At 37.7% G+C, this 20,828-nt stretch overlaps 2 protein-coding genes across 5 annotated transcripts in view; one reads left to right on the forward strand and one right to left on the reverse strand.

Moving 5' to 3' along the window:
- mrpl14 (mitochondrial ribosomal protein L14) lies at window positions 1-4,664 on the reverse strand. Of its 2 annotated transcripts, none has more exons than XM_023327388.1 (3): window positions 4,531-4,664; window positions 4,123-4,225; window positions 1-441 (listed from the first exon to the last, which is right to left on the reverse strand). In XM_023327388.1, exons 2-3 carry the CDS (start codon window positions 4,200-4,202, stop codon window positions 75-77), a joined length of 447 nt encoding a protein of 148 aa, XP_023183156.1. In that variant the 5' UTR covers window positions 4,203-4,225; window positions 4,531-4,664; the 3' UTR covers window positions 1-74. The 2 variants fall into 2 exon arrangements, with proteins under 2 accessions (XP_023183156.1, XP_023183157.1); XM_023327389.1 differs by lacking the exon at window positions 4,531-4,664 and adding an exon at window positions 4,377-4,463.
- LOC102222549 (CSC1-like protein 2) overlaps window positions 4,220-20,828 on the forward strand; it is a 25,173-nt gene continuing 8,564 nt past the window's right edge. Inside the window, exons 1-12 of one of the 3 annotated variants that reach the window (XM_023327386.1) lie at window positions 4,220-4,295; window positions 10,144-10,350; window positions 10,591-10,670; window positions 13,916-13,963; window positions 15,608-15,695; window positions 16,492-16,529; window positions 16,649-16,791; window positions 17,348-17,399; window positions 17,899-18,007; window positions 18,099-18,169; window positions 18,786-18,866; window positions 19,001-19,124. In XM_023327386.1, coding sequence (XP_023183154.1) covers window positions 10,180-10,350; window positions 10,591-10,670; window positions 13,916-13,963; window positions 15,608-15,695; window positions 16,492-16,529; window positions 16,649-16,791; window positions 17,348-17,399; window positions 17,899-18,007; window positions 18,099-18,169; window positions 18,786-18,866; window positions 19,001-19,124 — 1,005 coding nt within the window. In that variant the 5' untranslated portion in view covers window positions 4,220-4,295; window positions 10,144-10,179. Of the gene's footprint in view, window positions 4,296-4,778; window positions 5,064-10,143; window positions 10,351-10,590; window positions 10,671-13,915; window positions 13,964-15,607; window positions 15,696-16,491; window positions 16,530-16,648; window positions 16,792-17,347; window positions 17,400-17,898; window positions 18,008-18,098; window positions 18,170-18,785; window positions 18,867-19,000; window positions 19,125-20,828 lie in introns of those variants that run through there. The other 2 variants (XM_023327387.1, XM_005810995.2) reach the window with 2 other exon arrangements.

Raw genomic sequence — 20,828 nt, forward strand, 5'->3', positions numbered from 1 at the left:
TGCAAATTGACCATTTTTCATTTTATTGAAAACTCTCAAGAGCTAAATGTTAATATATATTCGACATGATGAATTTAGACAAATGTGTTTGCAATTGCCAGAACTTTAGAGTAATTGCCTTCCATTTGACGCAGGCTTGATGGTATAGGGACCTTAATCCTTGTTCCAGTAGGGTTGCCGTTGTCCTCAATCAGAACAACATTGTTCGAATCAAAGCGTGGAGTCATGCGGTCCCCGGGCATTTTGTGTCCAACGATGAGCGCTTTCTTCTTCTGCCCTTTAATGGCCAGCAACACTTTGTCGCCGACTTTCCCAATGCCGTTCTTAGTGTAGACATGGATCACTCTCGGTGGGCGGTGATATGGCGTATTTCCAAGAGAGCTGTTGTCTACCACGCGCACTCTGGTCATTTTCTGAATTGCAGCCGTAGCAATTGAGACACTGGAAAGATAAAAATTAAGTCAGTAATTCTAAACTAAGCAACCTTTTAAAAGTACTTCATGCTAATTATTCTAATGGGTCCCACTCATTTTCAGTTATGATTTGAAAATGAAAAAAAGCAAGCAGCAAAAATTATTGCTGTACAGTACCTTCCTTACGCAGCTTAAACTTTTGCAAGCTAAAACTACATCAACATAATTGGGATTTTAAGTAATAGACTAACACCAAGCAGTGCATAATGATGAACCTGAAAAAAAATACATCTTCTCCAAAATTATTTACAAATAAAATTAATCTGAAAAGAATGGCATGGGCATGAATTCAACCTCTTTACTCTGACTTCCCAAAAGAACATCCAGTGCATCCTAAGTCACCTCATTAAAAGAAATTAGACTCCACCTTTGTGTCATTAAATCTCAGTATAAATACATTTGTTCTGTGAAGGTCTTGCAGTTATTTTAGAGACCAAATATCTTCATAAAGATCAAAACACACAGCTTTTATAGAGTGAGAAGTTTAAAGCAGAGCTACAGTATGTTCTATAACATTTACCAAGATTTGAAAATCTGTGAACACTGTTGAATTCATTATCTGAAAATGGAAAGAGTAACTAAAAGCTTGGTAATGAGATTAGTAGCCAATAGCCACCATGGCCCCATGAACTCTGAGCTTGCACTTCATAACCTTTCTCTTATGAAAGTGTCAGATAAAAAGAAGTTGCTGTAAGAAAGCCTGAAAATGTGTCTGTCACCAAAACAAATAAAATTAAAGCTGCAAGCAGCCTCGGGCGGCCCTCGCAGCAAGCGCCGCTCCGGCCTATTGGCCACCGCGGGGGTTCCAGCCACCGCAGAAGCTCTCGCACGATTTCCAGAGCCGCAGCCAACTCCCCACCGCAGAAGCTCTGCCGCAGTTTCCAGCACCGCCACCCGCTAGCCACCGCAGAAGCTGTCGCGCATTTTCCACGCCCGTCCACCAGGCGACATGCGTGAATGCGTTCGGCAGCGCTCCCCGACGACTGTCAAAAAATCTGGTGCAGATCGGTCGATGCATCGAGGAGACACAGCCGATGTATTAACTTAGGGGGCGCAGTGGAGCCAAATTACATTTCAAACTCGTTGGGCTCTTTAGAGGTGAACAAAGGTCATACATATCCCGTTTGGCGCCAATCGGATGATCTATGTGTGAATTAGAGGCAAACGTATGAATATGGCGAGGGACTGATATTCGCCATTTGGCCACGCCCACACGGTTCAGCCAGAAGCGAGCATTGACAGAGCTCATCATCCGAATCATCTTGATTAGGTCAAGAGAGCCATAAACAGAGCTTTCCAAGGAAAAAAATAGCACTTCCTGTTCCGAGGGGGCGGGGCTTAGATGACGTCATAATATGATGACGTAGGATCGACGGGCCTCCCACCAGGATCACTCAGGCCAAGTTTGATGCAGCTCGGTCAAAATATGTGGAATGTAGAGGCAAACGTATACGAACGGCGTTGCCGCCATTGAAAACTCTTGGCACTTTAAAGCAAGCGAGACCAACTTCCTATCTGTCATCCAACACAGAATCACCTTGATTAGGTCAAGAGAGCCATAAACAGAGCTTTCCAAGGAAAAAAAACGGCACTTCCTGTTCCGAGGGGGCGGGGCTTAGATGACGTCATAACATGATGACATAGCATTGTCAGGCATCACACCAGGATGAGTCAGGCCAAGTTTGGTGCAGCTCGGTCGAAACATGTGGAATCTAGAAGCAAACGTATGGCATCGGCGTTACAGGTCACTTCGCCACGCCGCCACACCCAGCTGCTTCATCGCAGCCGGTCAGGGCTTGAATCCACAACACACCAACATGTCTTCTGTCTCTGGACACAGTTTCATGTTGATTAGGTCAAAGGGCTAAGATAGCGACCGTTCACAGTAAAACATGACACTTCCTGTTCTCAGGGGGCGTGGCCTAAGCGATGTCATAATTTCACCACAGGGTATTTTAGGACACCTATTGTTGATCAATAACTGAAAGTTTGGTGTCTCTGTGAGTTTCTGTGCAGGATATATAAGAGTTTCGTGTTTCATGGCGAGTAGGTGAACTTTGACCCCTGGTAACCCCCCTTCAGCAAGCTCATACAGTCACCAATTTGATAACTTTAAATCAGACATGCCTTATGATCAGACTGACGGAGTTTGAAGCCGATCAATCGAAATCCCTAGGAGGAGTTCGATCAAATGCAAAGGCTGTAAACGTCAAAATCGAGGTCCAAAATGGACCTTCAATACAAAATGGCCGACTTCCTGTTGGGTTTCGACCATGGCTCTAATAGACTTTTTTGTACGTCCTGACAAGATACACATATGTACCAAGTTTCGTAATTCTAGGATAAAGCATGGCTTGGGGCTGTTCATTTAAAATACTCCAGGGGTCGCTATAGAGAAATTAGGCCACGCCCACCACATTTTGTTATGAATTCCTGTTGGCGGGTGGATAAGGATCCATCCTAGTGAGTTTGGAGCAGCTGGGCCCGAAACTGTGGAATTCAGAGCCAAACGTATGGCAACGGCGTTACAGGTCACTTCGCCACACCGCCACGCCCACCTGCTATGTCAAAGCCGGTCGGGGTTGGAATCCACAACACACCAACATGTCTTCTGTCTCTGGACACAGTTTCATGTTGATTAGGTCAAAGGGCTAAGATAGCGACCGTTCACAGTAAAACATGACACTTCCTGTTCTCAGGGGGCGTGGCCTAAGTGATGTCATCATTTCACCACAGGGTATTTTAGGACACCCGATGACGATCAATCACTGAAAGTTTGATCCCTCTATGTGTTTTTGTATAGGAAATATAAGAGTTTCGTGTTTCATGGCGAGTAGGTGAACTTTGACCCCTGCTAACCCCCCTTCAACATGCTCCAAAACTCACCAATTTGATAACTTTAAATCAAACATGCCTTATGATCAGACTGACCGAGTTTGAAGCCGATCAATCGAAATCCCTAGGAGGAGTTCGATCAAATACGAAGGCTGTAAACGTCAAAATCGAGGTAAAAAATGGACGTTCAATACAAAATGGCCGACTTTCTGTGATAGTTGGCTTATAACATTCAATGTAAGTTCTGAGTCTTTTGGTGAGCTCTACAAGTGTACCAAATTTCATGTCTCTACGATGAAGTACGTTCATACCATTGTGTCAACAGAAAATTGCTAGTTGCTGGCGTTGAGCAATTTTTTTTGCGATTTTTGCGACAGCCTTAAAATTCAAAATTTTTAAATTTTCTAGTCGCGACCGCCAAGTTTGGTGAGTTTTTGAATATGATAAAGCCCCCAAAAAGGCACCTCTTTGGGGGGGCAGAATCGTAATAAGAAACAGTACAGATACAATAGGCCTTCGCAGCGCTTTGCTGCTCGGGCCTAAAAAGGACATCAATCAATGCCTTGCAACACGGTGGTAGCTGCATAATGCTGAGGGGATGCCAAAAATGCAGCTAAGTATTTAGTTGCAACATGTAAAAAAAAGTTCAAGAAGTTCCATTAGTATTGCAAAGCCCTGTAAATTTCACCTAAAGCGTATTTTTTCGAAAAAGAATACAAAGACCAAAGATCTTTAAAATATGCGTACAATATGCTTACTGCCCCTTTCAAAAACTACGTGCATACAACATTTTTCCCCAAAAAAACATTCTTACCTAAATTTTCTTTGAAGGATTGTTGACGACGTCTGAACGAGCAGCACAGGAAGTTGTTGTAAAAGCCGGGGGAAAGTCATGATTACGACTAATCTTCTGTGGCCTGTGGAAGAAATGCAAACGGTTAGCAGCTAATACGCTAATGTTAGCGGTGTCAAACTTCACGTGAGAAGGTAATAAGACTTAAATATGCTAAATGTTTCTCTGTTTAACAATAATTGTGACAAAAACAATATAATTAAATTGACACATACATCAGATTGGGTCTAAGAGTGTACATTTAGCAAAATAAGGTAACCCTTGTTTTCTGCTATATGCGAATGTCAAGCGTACGTCATCTGGAAGCGACTACTAAATGTAGCTAGCGAGTTAACAAAATGCTAAAAAGTACAAACAAATATTGCTCACCCTAATATGAACTTAGAGTAGTATCCTAGTCATAAATGTTGCCAGATTGTGCGCGGAAAAAGGCCAGAAGAAGATGGGAAAAATAGCCAGAAGCGTGTCTGTTGCTATGTGTACGTCACAGACATGCGCAACAGTGTGTGTAGAAATACAATACACTAGATGTTACTCATCCAGCCCCAAGGAGGAATAAAGAGGTTTAAGACGCATGCGCAATCTGCATCTCACATGTCTTTGGGGCTATCTCTAAACTTGGTGTTAGACTGGTTCTAGTTAGCGACTTTTGTCCCACCGGCATACAGACTGACTCAGCCGCGGTGGCGGAGCAATGTTTATGTGTACTAACAGCTAGAAATAGAGTTTCACTTACTAATTTCGTTTAGTTTGCTTCAGTTTTTGTCGCTGACACTCGTTGGACTTAGATTATCCAAGAGTTAGTTGCCTGATAGTCTCAACCTGTTCTCGAAGAGCTAAGTCGCTAGCTTCTACTTGGAAACAGTGGGTAGTTTTTCCTCACTGCTGCGCATTATTAGAAAGTAAGTTGTTTCTATTATATATATCAGTGACCACTTTAATTTTTAGGATGTGTTCTCTGGTAGAGACGATTTTTTTCAGCTCTGTCTGTTAAGTAACTTATTGGGTGCTGTCAGAACAATAAAGGCGTAAAGCTATCTCTTTACCATTAGCGTCAGGCTAATATATCTGAACAAATTGTTCCTTACTATCTGCTCAAATTGTGTTTTACGGTATAAATACATGTAATATGACTACAAATTAAATATTTGTGTTAGTATTAAGAATATTTCATTAATACCTCCGGATTGTATGACCCATGGATTCGCCTGCCTAACGCAATCGGATATTTGTTGCTAATTAAATTTTAATAGTGACTTAAAGGCTAACTCGCGGTAACGATCAAACTATTTTTAAAAAAAGTTAAGAAGAGTTCAGAGATTGTCATGCATGAACGCAACAACCTAAGCAAGAATTGTGGTCTATCTCAACAGCAGTAGGGGAAAAAAGGGCGACATTTTGACATGTCTTCGTATACTACTGTCGTTTTTCAGCTATCTTGCAAGTGGTCTGTTAGCCTCTGATGGAGTTACTGACCTGGTTTCATCATGGACAGATGACTAGTTGGAGCTTGACAGAGATAATTAATCTCCGAGTTATCCCCATACATATGGAGAACCTATAAAGAGATACATGTGAGCTGTCTGAATACATGAGCCATGGTGCTCTATATAAACAGTACCGGTATTTGTTTAAAATTTACCAGAAGCATCAGTTTTTCTATAATGGATTACCTGATGAACTGGATTGAATCGTATGTTTGTACGATTGAATGTACATTTGTACATTTATCTTTGGTGCTTTACAAAGCACCAAAGATAATATTAAATACATAGAACTATACGATAGAAAAATATATCCTAAATTTTACAAGTAAATTATGTTTTGATGATCTTTTCCTTTTTTATCAGTTGTGCCTTAAAATGCAGAAGACTACCAATTAAAATTTGTTGATTCACTTCTTACAGAGTGATATATTTCAAGTGTGTTTTTTTCTCTGTACTTTGAGCATGTAAGCTAATGAAACCCCACAATTCAGCTTCTCAGACAATGAGAATTTACATGAGCAGTGAAAAAATTTAATTTAATTTTTTCTGAAGTAGGTAGTGAACATTCATTCTGGCTAATTTTTACATTGTAACATCTGTTGTCATGAACGTGTGTGTGGGATTTTGCTTTTTTAACTCTTGTTGATTAGGTTAAATAATTGTGCTTTTAGTACTAACCAAAATCATTTGGATTGCTTATTTAATAAATTGTTAATTATTTCATTTTTTGTTCAAGGAACATCAGTTTCAAAATTTGATTGTAGCAGCTAAATTTTTTTCCCAAGGTCATGAAGTTTCAGTCATGTTAGCCATTGATTGAACACGTGCTTGTTCTTTAACGTTTGAGCAGCTATTTCTGATTTAGCTCTTTTCTGATCATTTCTTAGTCTCTAATTTTTGTTGAACATAAGATGCACCAACTGTAAAAGTAAAAAAAAAAAGGACAAGCTTTCAGTGGTTATTTGATAGAGGTATTTTTGTAGCGAATATAAAATAAAAGCATTAGAAGATTTTTGTGCTTGATTCATTATGGTATGTCATGTATTGATAAATCTTTTAGTTACTTTTGCTAAGCTCAAAACAAAGCAAATCAATGAACACACTGTGTTAAGCAATAACTAAAGGGCTCAAAGCAATTTTTTTCTGTTTCACCTGCTGTTGGCTGTATAGGATAAAATCATTGAAAATCTGGGAAATCTTCTGGCTAATTTAACTGGTTTGGCACTTTTTCCAGCTTTAACTCTCTTGCAACATGACATGAAACTTATTAGTGTGTTCACCCTGTAGTTAAATCTGCCAATAATGTTAATATTAAGTATTATTTCATTAATACCTACTGTAAGAAGTATTAATTAGATCTACCACTGATGTTTAAAGTTTCCCTTAACTTTATTAAACTTTTTCCATGTTTGCAGTTAATCTCTCTTGGGTAGGATTTTGCGTAACGCTTTGACGTTGTTATGTAACGTGTAATGTATACAGAAGGTTGGTTGATTGAATCTCAGGGAGCTGACAGTGATTTACCAATCAGGCTAATGTTAGCATTATAGTCTTGGATATTTTAATTAGAGTTTATCATTCTGTCTAATAATGTTTGCAAATGACTAAACCATGTCAATTACACAGAATACGTTACTTTTATGGTGGACATGTTTAGTTTACACGAGCCAGATGACTTTCTAATAAGAGTGTTCATTTATTTTAGTCACAATTTCACATCTTAAAGTTTAGTACCAAAGCAGATGAAGAAAGCTAAAAAAAAATAGTAGACAAAAAAATGGCCAAACATTTGTTGGACCACATGTATCTTCCTTGTTCATAAGCATTTGCAATGTCACAACATTAATTTCCCTTCAGAGATGCAAAGATGTGTAGTTCAAAGAAATTACACATATTTTATTACTGGAAGAGTATTTTAATTTTTTATTTTATGTGCTAAAATATAAGTTGACATGCTGGAAAAAATGGTTGAAGAAAAAAGCTGAACAGTTACTCGTTTAAATTTCTCTCCCAAGTGTTTTTTCGAGTCTTCATTCTCATTCCTCTTGGTTTATAGTCCTATAAATAAGTTTACACTAGAAAGTTAGTGTGATGGTGCTTGGATTGTTGGCAGTTTCAAAGCATGAAACAAGGCTTGGTCAAATAGTTCGCTTATGACATTATCAAACAGACTCACTCAGTAATGGAAAACGCTGTAGATAAAAAGCTCTTGGTGACTTTCCTAGAACTGTCAGAGAAACACCAGAAATTAATGTAAAAAGTTGGTTAAAATAAACTCATGTAGACAGATAATATTTATATTGGACCGTTTGATCACATAAGCATTTCTTTTGAATGTTCTGCTTTTGTAGTTTTGGGTAAGGGGAGCTTGGTACACACTAGTAACCTAAAGATGCAAATATAAAGAAGTCCTTGAAGGAAATGAAACTGCAAGTCCAGCTTCTATGACAGGACATAACCTCCCGAGCTCGTGTTGTGACCCATCATGCGCTACTCAGCATGCCTTTTTAACTCCAATGCCTGTTTCTGCTGTACTTACTGTTAAACATCTGTGTCAGACCTTTATCTGAACAGAGATGTTTAACTAGAACATGAAACTGCTGAATTTATGTGTAACTTGTACTTGTATATTAACTTCAATGAACCATTTCTCTAAAATAAACTTGCTTGTGTGCTTGCAATGGCTGTTTATTTTTACATTGAAGCAACATTAAATCTTTGCAGATATACATTACAAACTGTTTCATATGTTTTTGAAAACATCCTTTTCTTTTTTTTTTTTTAAATCTTTTTCAAGTGCTTCACCATGTTGCAGGTCTTTAATCTCCAAAGCGCCCATGACGGGCATCAGTGTGGGTGAAGACACAGCGGGGGCATGCTGTGTGCTGCTTGGGTTGAAACCGGTCCATTTGAACCCTGTAGTCTCTATCAGTTTATTGTTCGACTCTGGCTGTGGCTCTACAGTGATATCACAGCATTCCAGGGAGAAGATAAATGAGTTAGTGTTAGGGCAGATGAGCAGCATTGTGGATTCGGTTGATAGTAGTGGGCAGAAAAGCACAAGACGAGCTGTGCAACTGCGAAACGGTTAGAAAACCATTACTTCCTGAATCCTTTGGACAATATCTTTGAACGTTTTTCAATTCAACGCCTTTAACTTTAAACCATTAAATCAGTTAAGTATTTTCCATAAGATTCTGAAATGGAAATACACCTTTTTTAGTAGCTAAAAGGGAAATTTGCTCCTAACTTTAAATTGACAATTGTGTTGATTTCCTGAACATGGAGGTTAGTTTTAGAAAGCCTCACGTAAACCTAGATCCATTACAGTGTTTTGAAGTGCATTGTGCATTATTTATTCTGTGTGCCTAGTCAGGGGACATGTTGCTTCTGTTTTACTGCTAGACTGAAACTGAGGATTTCTAAAACAAAAATGCTAATCATTTAGACTCTAGTTTTGTTGTCAGGTGCATTTCAGACATAATCCTCTTATACTCTCGCTAGTCTATTCAGGATGTCATTATGAACCTATTTACATTTTAATACATTTTTTAAAATATATTTTATTAGGGTTTTTTTTTTAATTATTTTATATTTGACACAAGTTTACCTATAAGACTAGTGCTGGAAATTAGTCACCAAATTATAGTCTCTTTTATTTACATGTTAATGTTCATAAAAATGTTTTGACGAATTTAAAAGAAACAACTTGGACTGTGGTGTCCAAATACTCTGCTGAAACTAGTCCTTTATTGACAAGAGATGTGTCATCAACAGGAAAGAACCTGGAAGAAATGGAATATAAGGCCAACCCATGGCAGGCTTGTTCCAACATGCTTCATCTGCTCAGGCTGACTTGTCAACTTCTCTGCTTACAAATCTGAATAAATTACAGGGACTGGAAAGATACTGTTTATTTTTGTGGGGAGAACCCACATCTCTAGTAATTTAAGAACTAAGCTGTGAATATAATCTTTTGTTTTTCTTCCCAAATGTACATTGTTGTATGTCATGCACAATTCAGAAACAAAAAAAGTATTTCTCTAAAATAATTTTATAAGTTTTGCTTATGTTATGCTTGTGGTCAAACAACAGCCACAACAACAGCTAAACATGTGACTGATGACAGCTAAGCATGGATTCACATGCGATGGTCACAGTATGTCAGTGTTGGCTAAAAACCGGCACGCATCTGGAGAAAAATTTGGTCACTTCTGTTCTTCCTCTCGGATCTCATCAAAAGCACATCAAACCGAAGCAGTGTTGTTGGTAAAATTTCTTTGCAGTTGAGAAACCGTAACTTTTTAAATGGATGCACCTTGATACTGATGACATAAAGATCTGAGTAGGAAACCGTTTCTCATGTATGATCTAATATATTCTGATTTGCCTTTTCCATTTCTAACTAATCTTGATGCAAATATGGGAAGGATATATCTTTATTGCAACATTAAGTCAGTATGTGAAGTTGTAAAAATGCGTTTCTCCTTCGCAGGGTGTCAGCATGCTGCAGTAATTGAATTACAGATTGATGAAGATCACAATGGGCTCCTGGTTGGGGCCTCAGTGTAACAATGGGAACTGCTCGACCAACAGCTCCAAAGAATTCTGCTATTCGGGCCGAATTCGCAGCACCGTACTCCAAGGATTACCATTTGGTGGTGTCCCTACTGTCCTCGCCCTTGACTTTATGTGCTTTTTGGTGAGTATTTATGTCATTCATTTGAGGAGCCCAAAACATTTGTGCAGCGTTCAGAAGCTTGCCCTAGCGATGACTTACATGTACTTGAACCTTTCCTTATTAAAACAAGATACTTCCAGGAAAGTGTTTTGAAATGATGAGCTTTGTGAAGCTGTTGTGCAACTTTCATGCTGTTGGTTTCTGTAGTGTAAATGATGGTAGTGAAGGTGCTAACAAGCACTGTTTGTTGTGTCCCTGTAGCTGCTGCTGTTCGTGTTTTCTGTGTTGAGGAAGCGAGCGTGGGACTATGGGCGCCTCGCCCTGGTGACTGACGCCGACAGGTAATGAAACGCGTGCCAAGGTTCCTGGAATAACTTGTTCCAAACAATGGGAAATGTAGAATTATGGTCACTACCCGTTGGAGTATTCATAACACATGTTTTGTAAACACAATTATATAATCAATTATAAATGTATAAAAAGCAGATGCATTTTCCTGGGGGTTTCAAGCTTTCTAAAAGGAAGTTAAATTGTTTTTATTTTATTTTATTTTTATTAATATACCTGCATTGTAGTTCCTTTTGCTTGAAGCTGTTGTGATATCCATGGATAGTTTGTTTTGTTGATCTAATCTATGCAAAAATTTTACTCCTGCTGCATGTTACTGTTATGGGTTACTGTAATGATAGCATAAGCATTTTACCTCAACCGAGGTTTGTTAAAGAAACCTGGATTACATCACATACAGAATACCAACTTCTTTAACACTTCCTGAACATTTTATGTTTTGAATAGAATTTATACTGTGGAGTTTTCACGTTAAAAAAAGCTGATGCTATCCTGATTATGTTGCATACAGAAATGAATGCAACATTACAGTACATTTTGTTGCTTGAACTGAACTGTAATAAACCACTTGGCTGATATAAACATAAAATTCATTTGGAAACACACCTTAAGGGACTTTTATTGAGTTCATTTCCCAGGTATAGTGCTCACAAATATTTAAATGACTTTGTAATAACAACGAAAAGCACCATTGCGTTTCAGTCATGGGGCTATGCATTAGCTAGCATTTACTTATCAGTTACTGTATGTATTTGACACTCATTGTATGAGTCACAGCCACATTTCTTGGCACCCCGGGTAAAGATTTGTTAGAAGCCCTAAAGTTAAAGCAATCTCACACTGGGAATTTTAGAAAAACACAACCTCTATTATGAATAGAACATTTATTCAATATTTCTCAATAAAGAAATATAGATTTTTAAGCTTTCCTGCTGCCAATACTTTAACACCCATTTTTTTAATAGGACATTTCTTAGTTTTCTAATGTAGCATACAGAGAGAATGACCTTTTACCATTCTTCTTTAAACAATGTCTCTATATTGTCCAGAGTCGAGCTGGACAATATAGACAATATACTCTTAAGATGAGTATAGAAAGTTTATTTTGAGATTAAAACACTTCTGTTTTGCTTTGGCTACATGTTAAGATCATTAAGATGTAAGTTGACTTATTTTCAGTTTTACGGAGGAGGGCAGCAGTTATTTATTTTTTGTTTTGTTTTAGTTTTACTTCATGTCCCCGTGTTTCCAAAATTGGAAGATAATGTGAACTCTAACCAGGTTTTTGGGGCTTTTCAGGGAAGTAATACACATATCCTCCACTGTGCTTAACAGAAGGGATGGTAGTGATTTTGCTGATATTTATTCTTTATTTAACATCTGACAGACATTCAGCATCTGCTGCTGAAAAGCTCAACTTTAGTCATGTCAGACCAAAGTGCATAGTTCTAGTTAAAGACTTCAGTAAACGCTGCATGTTTACATTTGTGATGGTATGATACTCCAAAACTGCCTAACTACTTACCATAGAAAGAGCGATTGCTTTGCAGAAAACCTCAAAATACTAAAAAGTTTCTGAAAACTGATTAACTTGAAAGTGTTTCTTTTGAAAAAAGATTATTGAATGTACCAATAGTTCTCCCATTTGAGACCTCTTATTTAAATCTCTAAAGAAGGGATTTTTCTGGATTAAATCTACATAACTGTTGGAATTTCTTCAAGTTTCAGCACTGTTTGCAGTGTTGTTTATTGCCCAACAAACTGAACACGGCACAATGGTTTTTTCCCTTTGGATCTTCCCCATGGCAGCAATTCCCTCCACCCCCTCTCTCTTTCTCATTGCTGAATCATGATCGCTAGTCCTTCATGAAGCCTGTGACTCCTGCAGTACTTTAAATATTTGGCAGCCTAGCCACTCATCAACTGATTTGTATCAAAGTAAACAAACTATAGATGTAAAAATCCCCTTAGAAATGAAATTGATAGATGTCAGAGACGACTTTGATTTTTAGTCTTTGCATGTATTTCTTTAGATTCAGCGATAATCTGTTGTTTTGTGAGGTCTTTTACTCAATTTTATGTAGCCAGACAGGATTGAGAATTTAAGTGATTTCTTGATTCTACATGTCAAGTACGGTAATGGTTATGGTGGCTGTGACTGATGCAATAGGTATCAAATCAAATGCTTATGAGTAAATGCGAGCTGAAAACAAGCCAAGGTGTGGCTGATGTGAATAAGCTAATAAAAGATTTAACTTATCCTTATCCTAGGGAAAGGTTGATTTTTAAAAAAAATTTCTTTTAGTTGACTGTTTTTCTTTTAAAAATTAAATCATTATTTAAAAATTACTTTTTTGCATTTACTCAGGTTATCTTTGATATTTAATTTTGTTTAATTTGAATTTTTGTCACTTTTGTTTCAAAGTAGCATAAATTTATATGGGGGTCCGTATTTTTTTTTTTTTTATGTGAAGGTATTCTTCAACAACAAGCTGGACCTGTACTTGGCTCGGTTTGGCCGCCCTTCTGTTTTTCCGAACAGAAACAGGCATAATAAGGCGGAGTCAGAAAAGAGTGTCAGCAGTTTGTATTTTAGTGGCAACAAGTGAGTTCTGCCACACATTTTTAGATCTTCAAAGCTCATAAATACAGGTATAAATACAGAGCAGTTGTTATTATTAACATTTAGGAATTTAGCCCATATTTCATTTCAGACTAAGAAATGAAAATAGTTGGGTAACTTCCAGGTTATGAGTCACCCCAAGCTCTGAGGTGTTCCACTTCCTCACAATGAGGGGAAAAAGACAGAGTCAGACGGACCTCGGACAGAGTCCTTGACAGTGCTCCATTACCCACATTCCCCAGCTGTGATTGTGTTGCGTCACAGCCACACTGTTTTTCCAGCTGCGTATGAGCAGAGAATGGGCCTGTAGCATGAAGGGAGGATGGGAGGAGGTGGCAGCATGGGAGACTTTTTTAACTGACAGGATATGGAGTTGTAGATTCACACAACCTCCAAATACATGATGGAACTTTGTAAAGAAAACAAGCAGAACTTTGTAAGATAAAATAATTTGTACCAGGTTGAACAGAGCTTTCACTGGTATACGTGTGATGCAACATGGCTACTGGATTTTTCTCTTAATTGATCACCCCCCTTCTTTTTTGTTCCCAGTGGTTTTATGTGAGCTTAATGGTTCTTGCTTTGTTTTGTATGTTTTGTTGTTTTTTTTATCAGAAAAAAAGAGATGGATCAACGGTATAGCCGTCTGGATGATCGGGAATAGTATGTTCATCTCGCCGCATCGCAGAGCTACTTACTGCCCTTTTCCTCTGTTGTTTTTGTCTCTTTTTCTGACCTAACTCGCCGCTCGTATCCCTTCTGCTCAGGCTGCAGTGGGTTTTTTTGTCCTGATGATTTCATTATTTTTGTTCCTCTTTGATCCATTTCTGAGTACCAATCTGCTGGCAGTTCTTTCTCCATGTCACTCTTGTGCTATTGGTGTCGGGTGTCCCTGTTCTGTCACTGTCCTAATCAGATCTGCGTGTACTAATCTGTGTATTGACCTCCTTTTATGAAGCTTGAAGTTCTCCTGTGTGAGCGTGCCGCATGAGCCACACAGACTGGACACTGAAGGGGAGAGGTAATACTTCCCTGATGTGCAGCTGTACATAGACGGGCCCGGTCCTGTATTTGGTGGTTGTTCAGTGTCTTAGATGAGTTATTTCTCCTCACATGAATGTGGGAGAGGAGGCCTCGGGCTCTCTCCTCATTCCTTTTCATTAGAATTGTTAGATCCTTCAGTGATCTCATACTTGAACATAGGATTGATCTACTTCCAGCAGAGTCATGGTGTTCTTCAACCTTACCATCTGAATTTATATTGTACTGTTTCTTTTACCTCCCAGCGGGAGTGATATCAAATTTATAAATATTAAATAAGCTCATATTGATTTATATTAAAGGGTGCTGATGGCTCTGGAGGAATAACTCAACAAACCTATTAGAGAAGCTTCTAATGGGTTTGCATACCAATTTGATTCAGTTCTGCACTCTATAAATGTATTTTAAAAACTATTTTAAAAAAAGGAGGCTGTAAGAAAAGCTGTATTTTTTTCCTGACCTTGGTGCTATAAGTACTCAGTGGCCATTTATATGAGGAGTAGATGTGTTGTCATAGTGCAAGTGTCAGAGACCAGTGTCTCCATTTACTATATGTTAATTTACGATGAGTTACAATGCATTCAGGAAATAACATCACACTTGTCTGACCATGCAAGCTTGAAATGATGAGATTTGCTATTTGTTTGGAAGACAACCAACATTAGCAGTTCAAGTTGAAAGCAACATAGTTCAAACACAAAATAAGTATATTCACATGTAGGTATTTTAACTACACTGTAAATGGCTTACTTTGAGTCTTCTTTACTCAATTAAATCATTCACACTGAAGAGTGTTGACTGGTTGCCCTCCAAACACTTAATACGGTGCATTTACTGTTAAGTAACAATAGAATTTTTAAAATTCTATTGTCAGGCTGGAGCTGATTAAATCTGAAAATGACCTAATTCCGGTCATGGCTGAATTCCTGGTGCATCACTAAAGTTTATCTCTCGTTATGTCCTTCTCCGACTATTATCATTGAACCTTCACTCTGCAGTGCTTGTAAGTCTTTATTATTAACAACGATAACAAAGCATGTTAGCATGAAATGTGACTACAGAGGTTCCTCTCATGGCTCCCTCTGGTAAAATCTCCTCTCTTGGTTTCAGGGCAAATGTTTCTGATCAGTTTTATCATCTTTTCAATGCTGTACTTTACCTCTCTTTTCTATGACACCAAGCACTGAAACATAGCTGGTGTCACAAATGTCATCTTTGTCCGTTTCTATGCAGCAGCATGCAAATCTTGTGTGTTTCTGCTTGCAGCGTGAATTCCCCTTTGCCAGAACCAAATGAACGCTATGCACGCCTTACGTCCGTATCAAGCTCAATGGACATGGACCCGAGAGACACAGTAAGAAACTTGTGTCTTATATGAAATATGGGTGCATCTTAATGAAAAATAGAATATTTCCATAAAATAAAACTCATGTCAGTTTATTACCCAGAATGATTATATTTCAAATTGTCATTTCTGGTTATTTTTTGCTGAGTCAACAGTGAGAACAGCAGCATTAAAACGTTTCCAGTCAGTGAATTAATTTCCCGCCAGATCCGATGCAAACATTAATAAAAGTACCAATACCTTCAATGATCACGATATGAATGTGTTGTGCCTAAACCCCACAATGAATCTATTGAGTATTGTCAAAAGGAAGGTAAGAGGCTTCAAAACCAGCCATGCAAACAAGTCAAAGGCTCCTATTGAAATGACTTGGGCTTCCTTAACAGCTCAGCAAAACCATTCTGATCAGTTCCATGCCACGCTGCATTGATGGAGATATTTATTCAAAAGGAGCTCTGACCAAGTTCTGTGTACATCCACTGTGTAGTGCACGGGCCAGCATTTCTGAGCTAAAATAATTTTAATTGGTCTTTTATGATATTTTAGTTTTCAGAGAAAAAATTTGTTTGAGTTTTCAAAAAGCTGCAGCCATAATCACCAAAGTTCTAAATAAATGCTTAACATTAATCCCTCTGGGAGTCATGAATTTATTAGTATATTTAATTATTATTTTTTTTACATTAAATTAAACAACATGCTTTTCAGTGATATTCTATTTTATTGAGTTGCACCTGAACTGTTCTTTCAAGCAGAAGATAATGTCTTTTCCTGTAAAAACTGATTTCTTTCAACTCTCCTATTTTAGGGCTTTTGCTCCTGGCTAACAGCCGTCTTCCGTATCAAGTGAGTCTGCTTCCTCACTGCTTGTGACAGTAAAGCCGCTGTACCGCTGGCAAAAAAACATTCCTTCTGATCTGAATGACTCATATGTAGCTGCTGCTGTTTCTCTTTTCTCTCTGAAGGGAAGAGGAAATAAGGGACAAGTGTGGTGAAGATGCAGTTCACTACTTGTCTTTTCAGCGGCACATCATTGGCCTGCTTGTAGTCGTGGGTGTGCTCTCTGTGGGCATAATCTTGCCTGTTAACTTCTCGGGGAACCTTTTAGGTGAGCTAATTGAAGTTTACTCTTACAAAAACTAAAAAAATATATTTTTTTGTCTTGCATATTTTATTTTTTCAGTATGACAGAGTCCTATAACTCCTCTTTTTTTGTTTTCTTTTCATTTTTATCATTTTGTTGTTTTTGTATAAGAGGCTACATGTATTACCCAAAGTCCTGTAAATGCACACTGTAGATAATTAAATATGTGACACCAGAATGACATTTTGCAGCTATTAACTTTAAGACTGTAAGCATTTGACATTCTATTTTTCTCTTGTGATTTTTCTTGTGACAGCAGTTTTGTGCTGCTGCTTTTCTTCCTACTTCATGTGTTTAGTTCCACATTGCTATCAATTATAAATGTCTGCTGTCGTTCGTTAATTTAAAAGGGCATAAAAGGACTTAACTGATGATGAATCGGCTTTTATTTCTATTTAAGTTGCTGGTGAGCCACACCTGTGACTGTGAGGAAAATACAAATAGTGAATGTTGAAAGTGTAAGGAGGAATAAATGAGGTTTAACTTGTACTTGAACTTCTTTCTTTCTTTCCTCCAACAGACGACACTGCCTATAGTTTTCCACGAACCACTATAGGAAATCTAGATACAGAGTGAGTCTTGCATAAACTGTCCCTTTGTATATACAGTACAGACCAAAAGTTTGGACACACCTTCTAATTCAATGGGTTTTCTTTATTTTCATGACTATTTATAAGGCAAGAAATCCCACTTATTAACCTGACAGGGCACACCTATGAAGTGAAAACCATTTCAGGTGACTACCTCTTGAAGCTCATCAAGAAAATGCAGAGTGTGCAAAGTAGTAATCACAGCAAAAGGTTGCTACTTTGAAGAAACTAGAATATAAGGGGTATTATCATTTGTTTTACACTTTTTTGTTTAGTGCATATTTCCACATGTGTTATTCATAGTTTTGATGCCTTCAGTGTGAATCTACAATGTCAATAGTCATGAAAATAAAGGAAACTCATTGAATTAAAAGGTGTGTCCAAACTTTTGGTCTGTACTGTATATATAAAAGATATTTTGTGGATTTATTTTTAACTCTTTATTTTGCTAATGTTTTATTTCTTTTATTTGTTTCTACAGGAACAAACTACTATGGCTACACACTAGCTTTGCATTTCTCTACCTGCTGCTAACAGTGTACAGCATGAGGCGGCACACGTCAAAGATGCGCTACAAAGAGGACGATTTGGTATGGATTCTTATTTTTGGAGCATCATTACATGGCATCAAGCATTTGCATGTTGTTTGTAATTGCTTCTGTTTTTTCCTCTTCCATGAAGGTGAAACGCACTTTATTTGTTAATGGCATCTCACAATATGCAGAAGAGAGGGAGATAAAGCAACATTTTGAGTAAGTTGGGATTTCTGTGTGTGTGTGTATGTATATGCTTTTTAATTTTGTTTCTCCAGAAGTTTAAACTTTATTGTATTTTGTTGGGACTTTATGTGTCAATCAATTTGATCAAAATGTTTGTTTTTTGAAGATTCTTTTGGGGATTTTTTTTGCATATCCTTTGCGTTATATCCCAGTAGATACATTGAGGTTTTTGGTTGCAACATGAAAAAATTAATGGATGTATTATGACTGAAGAGCCATAATTCATATCAAGCCCTGCTCGTGTTCAAGTAAAGTTACTATATTGATGTGGAAGCAACACGGCGGTTGTCGGGTTAAGATGTATGACAGCCATGCCTTCCCCTGTTAAAACAGCTGTGTTGTCCTCGTCCCCATGTCTGGGAGCGGACAATGCCAGGCCTATATGTGTAATTGTCCCTAATCGAAATCAGATGAGTAGAATTAGGCAAGTCATGTGTCAAGTTGGTCTGAGGAGGTTGTTGTTGTTCCTGTCCTACAAAACTGCTCATGTAAATTCAAATGCATTTAGATGAATAAAGATATGCTGGTAAATGTATTAACATATTTGTTTGTTTTTTTTTTGTTTCTCCCTCATTGCCTGTTCTGTTAGGCTTGCATACGAAAACTGCATTGTCCTGGACGCTCGTATCTGTTACAATGTATCGAAGCTGATGTATCTCAGCTCTGAAAGGTACTGGATGAAGGATGTGTCTGTTTGCCCTCAAATGTTTTCTTAATTACATTTGAGAATTGTCCCATAAATTCCCTGACAGAAATAGATCCTCCTCTGTCTGACATGGCTATTTTTTCTATTTATGTATTCAGAAAGAAGGCAGAGCGTAGCAAAAAATTCTTTCTTGACCTGCAAGATAAGGAGAATGAGAAAACCATGATTAACCCCAAGCCTTGTGGACACCTTTGCTGTTGCATCATTAAAGGTTGCGAACAGGTGAGAAACTTACATTTTTTGTGATATACTGGTTTGAGACTTCTCATATGTAAGCCAAGAGGTCAGTTATTGGACTTTATTGCTTAGCACTGTTCCAACATATATATTTTACCTACTCTTAAGTATTGGCTTTACTTAAGAGTAAAGCCAATACTTTACTTGTGGGTATGCACAATATGCAATCCATAGGTGTGCTGTGCTACAGAGGGCACCCAAAACAGTGGTGTAAGAATTATTTCTAGTCTGGATTTTCTGTATTTAACAGCTTTGTGCATGTGTAAATGATGTGATCGATATAGTAGGGAGTAGGGCGAAGGATAAAGACTTTTTAGGGATGAAAAAAGCTTTTCAATGTGGTTAAAAGACATTGGTAAGACAAGGTAAGTCATGTCAATCTATCATGACTAGGCTTGTGAATGTTCAGGTTAGTTTGAGTTACCGGTACAATGACAGGTCATGGTTGTCCTGCAGCTGTGTGCTGAATTTATAATGTAAGAGATTACAGTAGGAAAAATATTAATTTACTGTAAAGACAATAATTATTTGTTTAACTAGATGGTGAGTTATAAAACATTCTAGAACGTGGCAGTGATGCACTTGAGTTAAAATGTCTTCCCTCAATATAACACTGCAGTGCTGTTGTGATGCATCCAGCATCCACCTGGATGGACCACAAATTATATAATTTTAAATTAAAATGTAATTTTTTTATATGTGTTCTATTTTTTAAAGAACAAACTTACCACAAAGTTCATTTCATTCAGCTGTGAGGGTGGAGAGAAAAAAGAGAGAAAGAATCAGGACAGACAGGGAAAGAAACAGGTTGGTCTGATATTAGGCAGAAGTGTATGAACAGCCAATGTATCCCATGTGATATATTTAAAAAATACTTATTTAAAAAAAAAATGTATTAGCAAGGTCTGTAATTTGCTTAAAGCTATGCTTGTTTGACCATCTGACTTAGTACAGAAGGATACGGGTTTGACCCAGTTAGCATTGATGTCTATTGAAAACAAAGTTGCATTCAGTTTCATTTGATGCCATTTTTGACAAAGGTGAGTGCAAAAGGCTGACTTGTAACAATTTAGTTAGATGTTCAGTATGCACCTCTGGGCTTTAAACTTGATTGTATGCAGAGGTAAGTAGTAGTAACTAGTAACATTTACTCAGTTACATTTTCTTGAGTAATCTGTTAAAAAAAAATACATTTAGCCATAGTTTTACTTCGATGTGCTTTTCATTTTTACGTTGGTAATAGTATTGTGAAGTATTGCTACTTTTACTTGAGTAAAATTTCTGGATCCTTGCTGTGAGTAACTTTGCTTAATGAAGAACAAAACACGTTTTAACCAAAAATGCAAGAAAAAATGTAATTTAACTGAGCTGTTTGTTGGCTGACAAAGATCATTCATATCCAGTTTGGGGCAAATCTAATCTTGCATGTGTGATTTAGAGCAAACCGTATGAAAACGATACTGGAAATGACTGCTCGTCACACCCATGTGGTCCAGCCAGCAGTCACACTTCACAGTAGTATTGAGGATCACCTTGTTCTGTGTGATCAGACACCTTGTGAGTCAGAGTTTGAGGGAAGGACACCCACCAATGAAACATCTCACTTCCTTTCAGCGTATTGAGAGCTGGTCTGCGATGACATGTGCAAATTATTTGACTCGTTTTTTATTTTGGACAGTCAGATTTCGA

Source organism: Xiphophorus maculatus, chromosome 22 (genome assembly GCF_002775205.1).
Source record: "Xiphophorus maculatus strain JP 163 A chromosome 22, X_maculatus-5.0-male, whole genome shotgun sequence".
Taxonomy (NCBI): domain Eukaryota; kingdom Metazoa; phylum Chordata; class Actinopteri; order Cyprinodontiformes; family Poeciliidae; genus Xiphophorus; species Xiphophorus maculatus.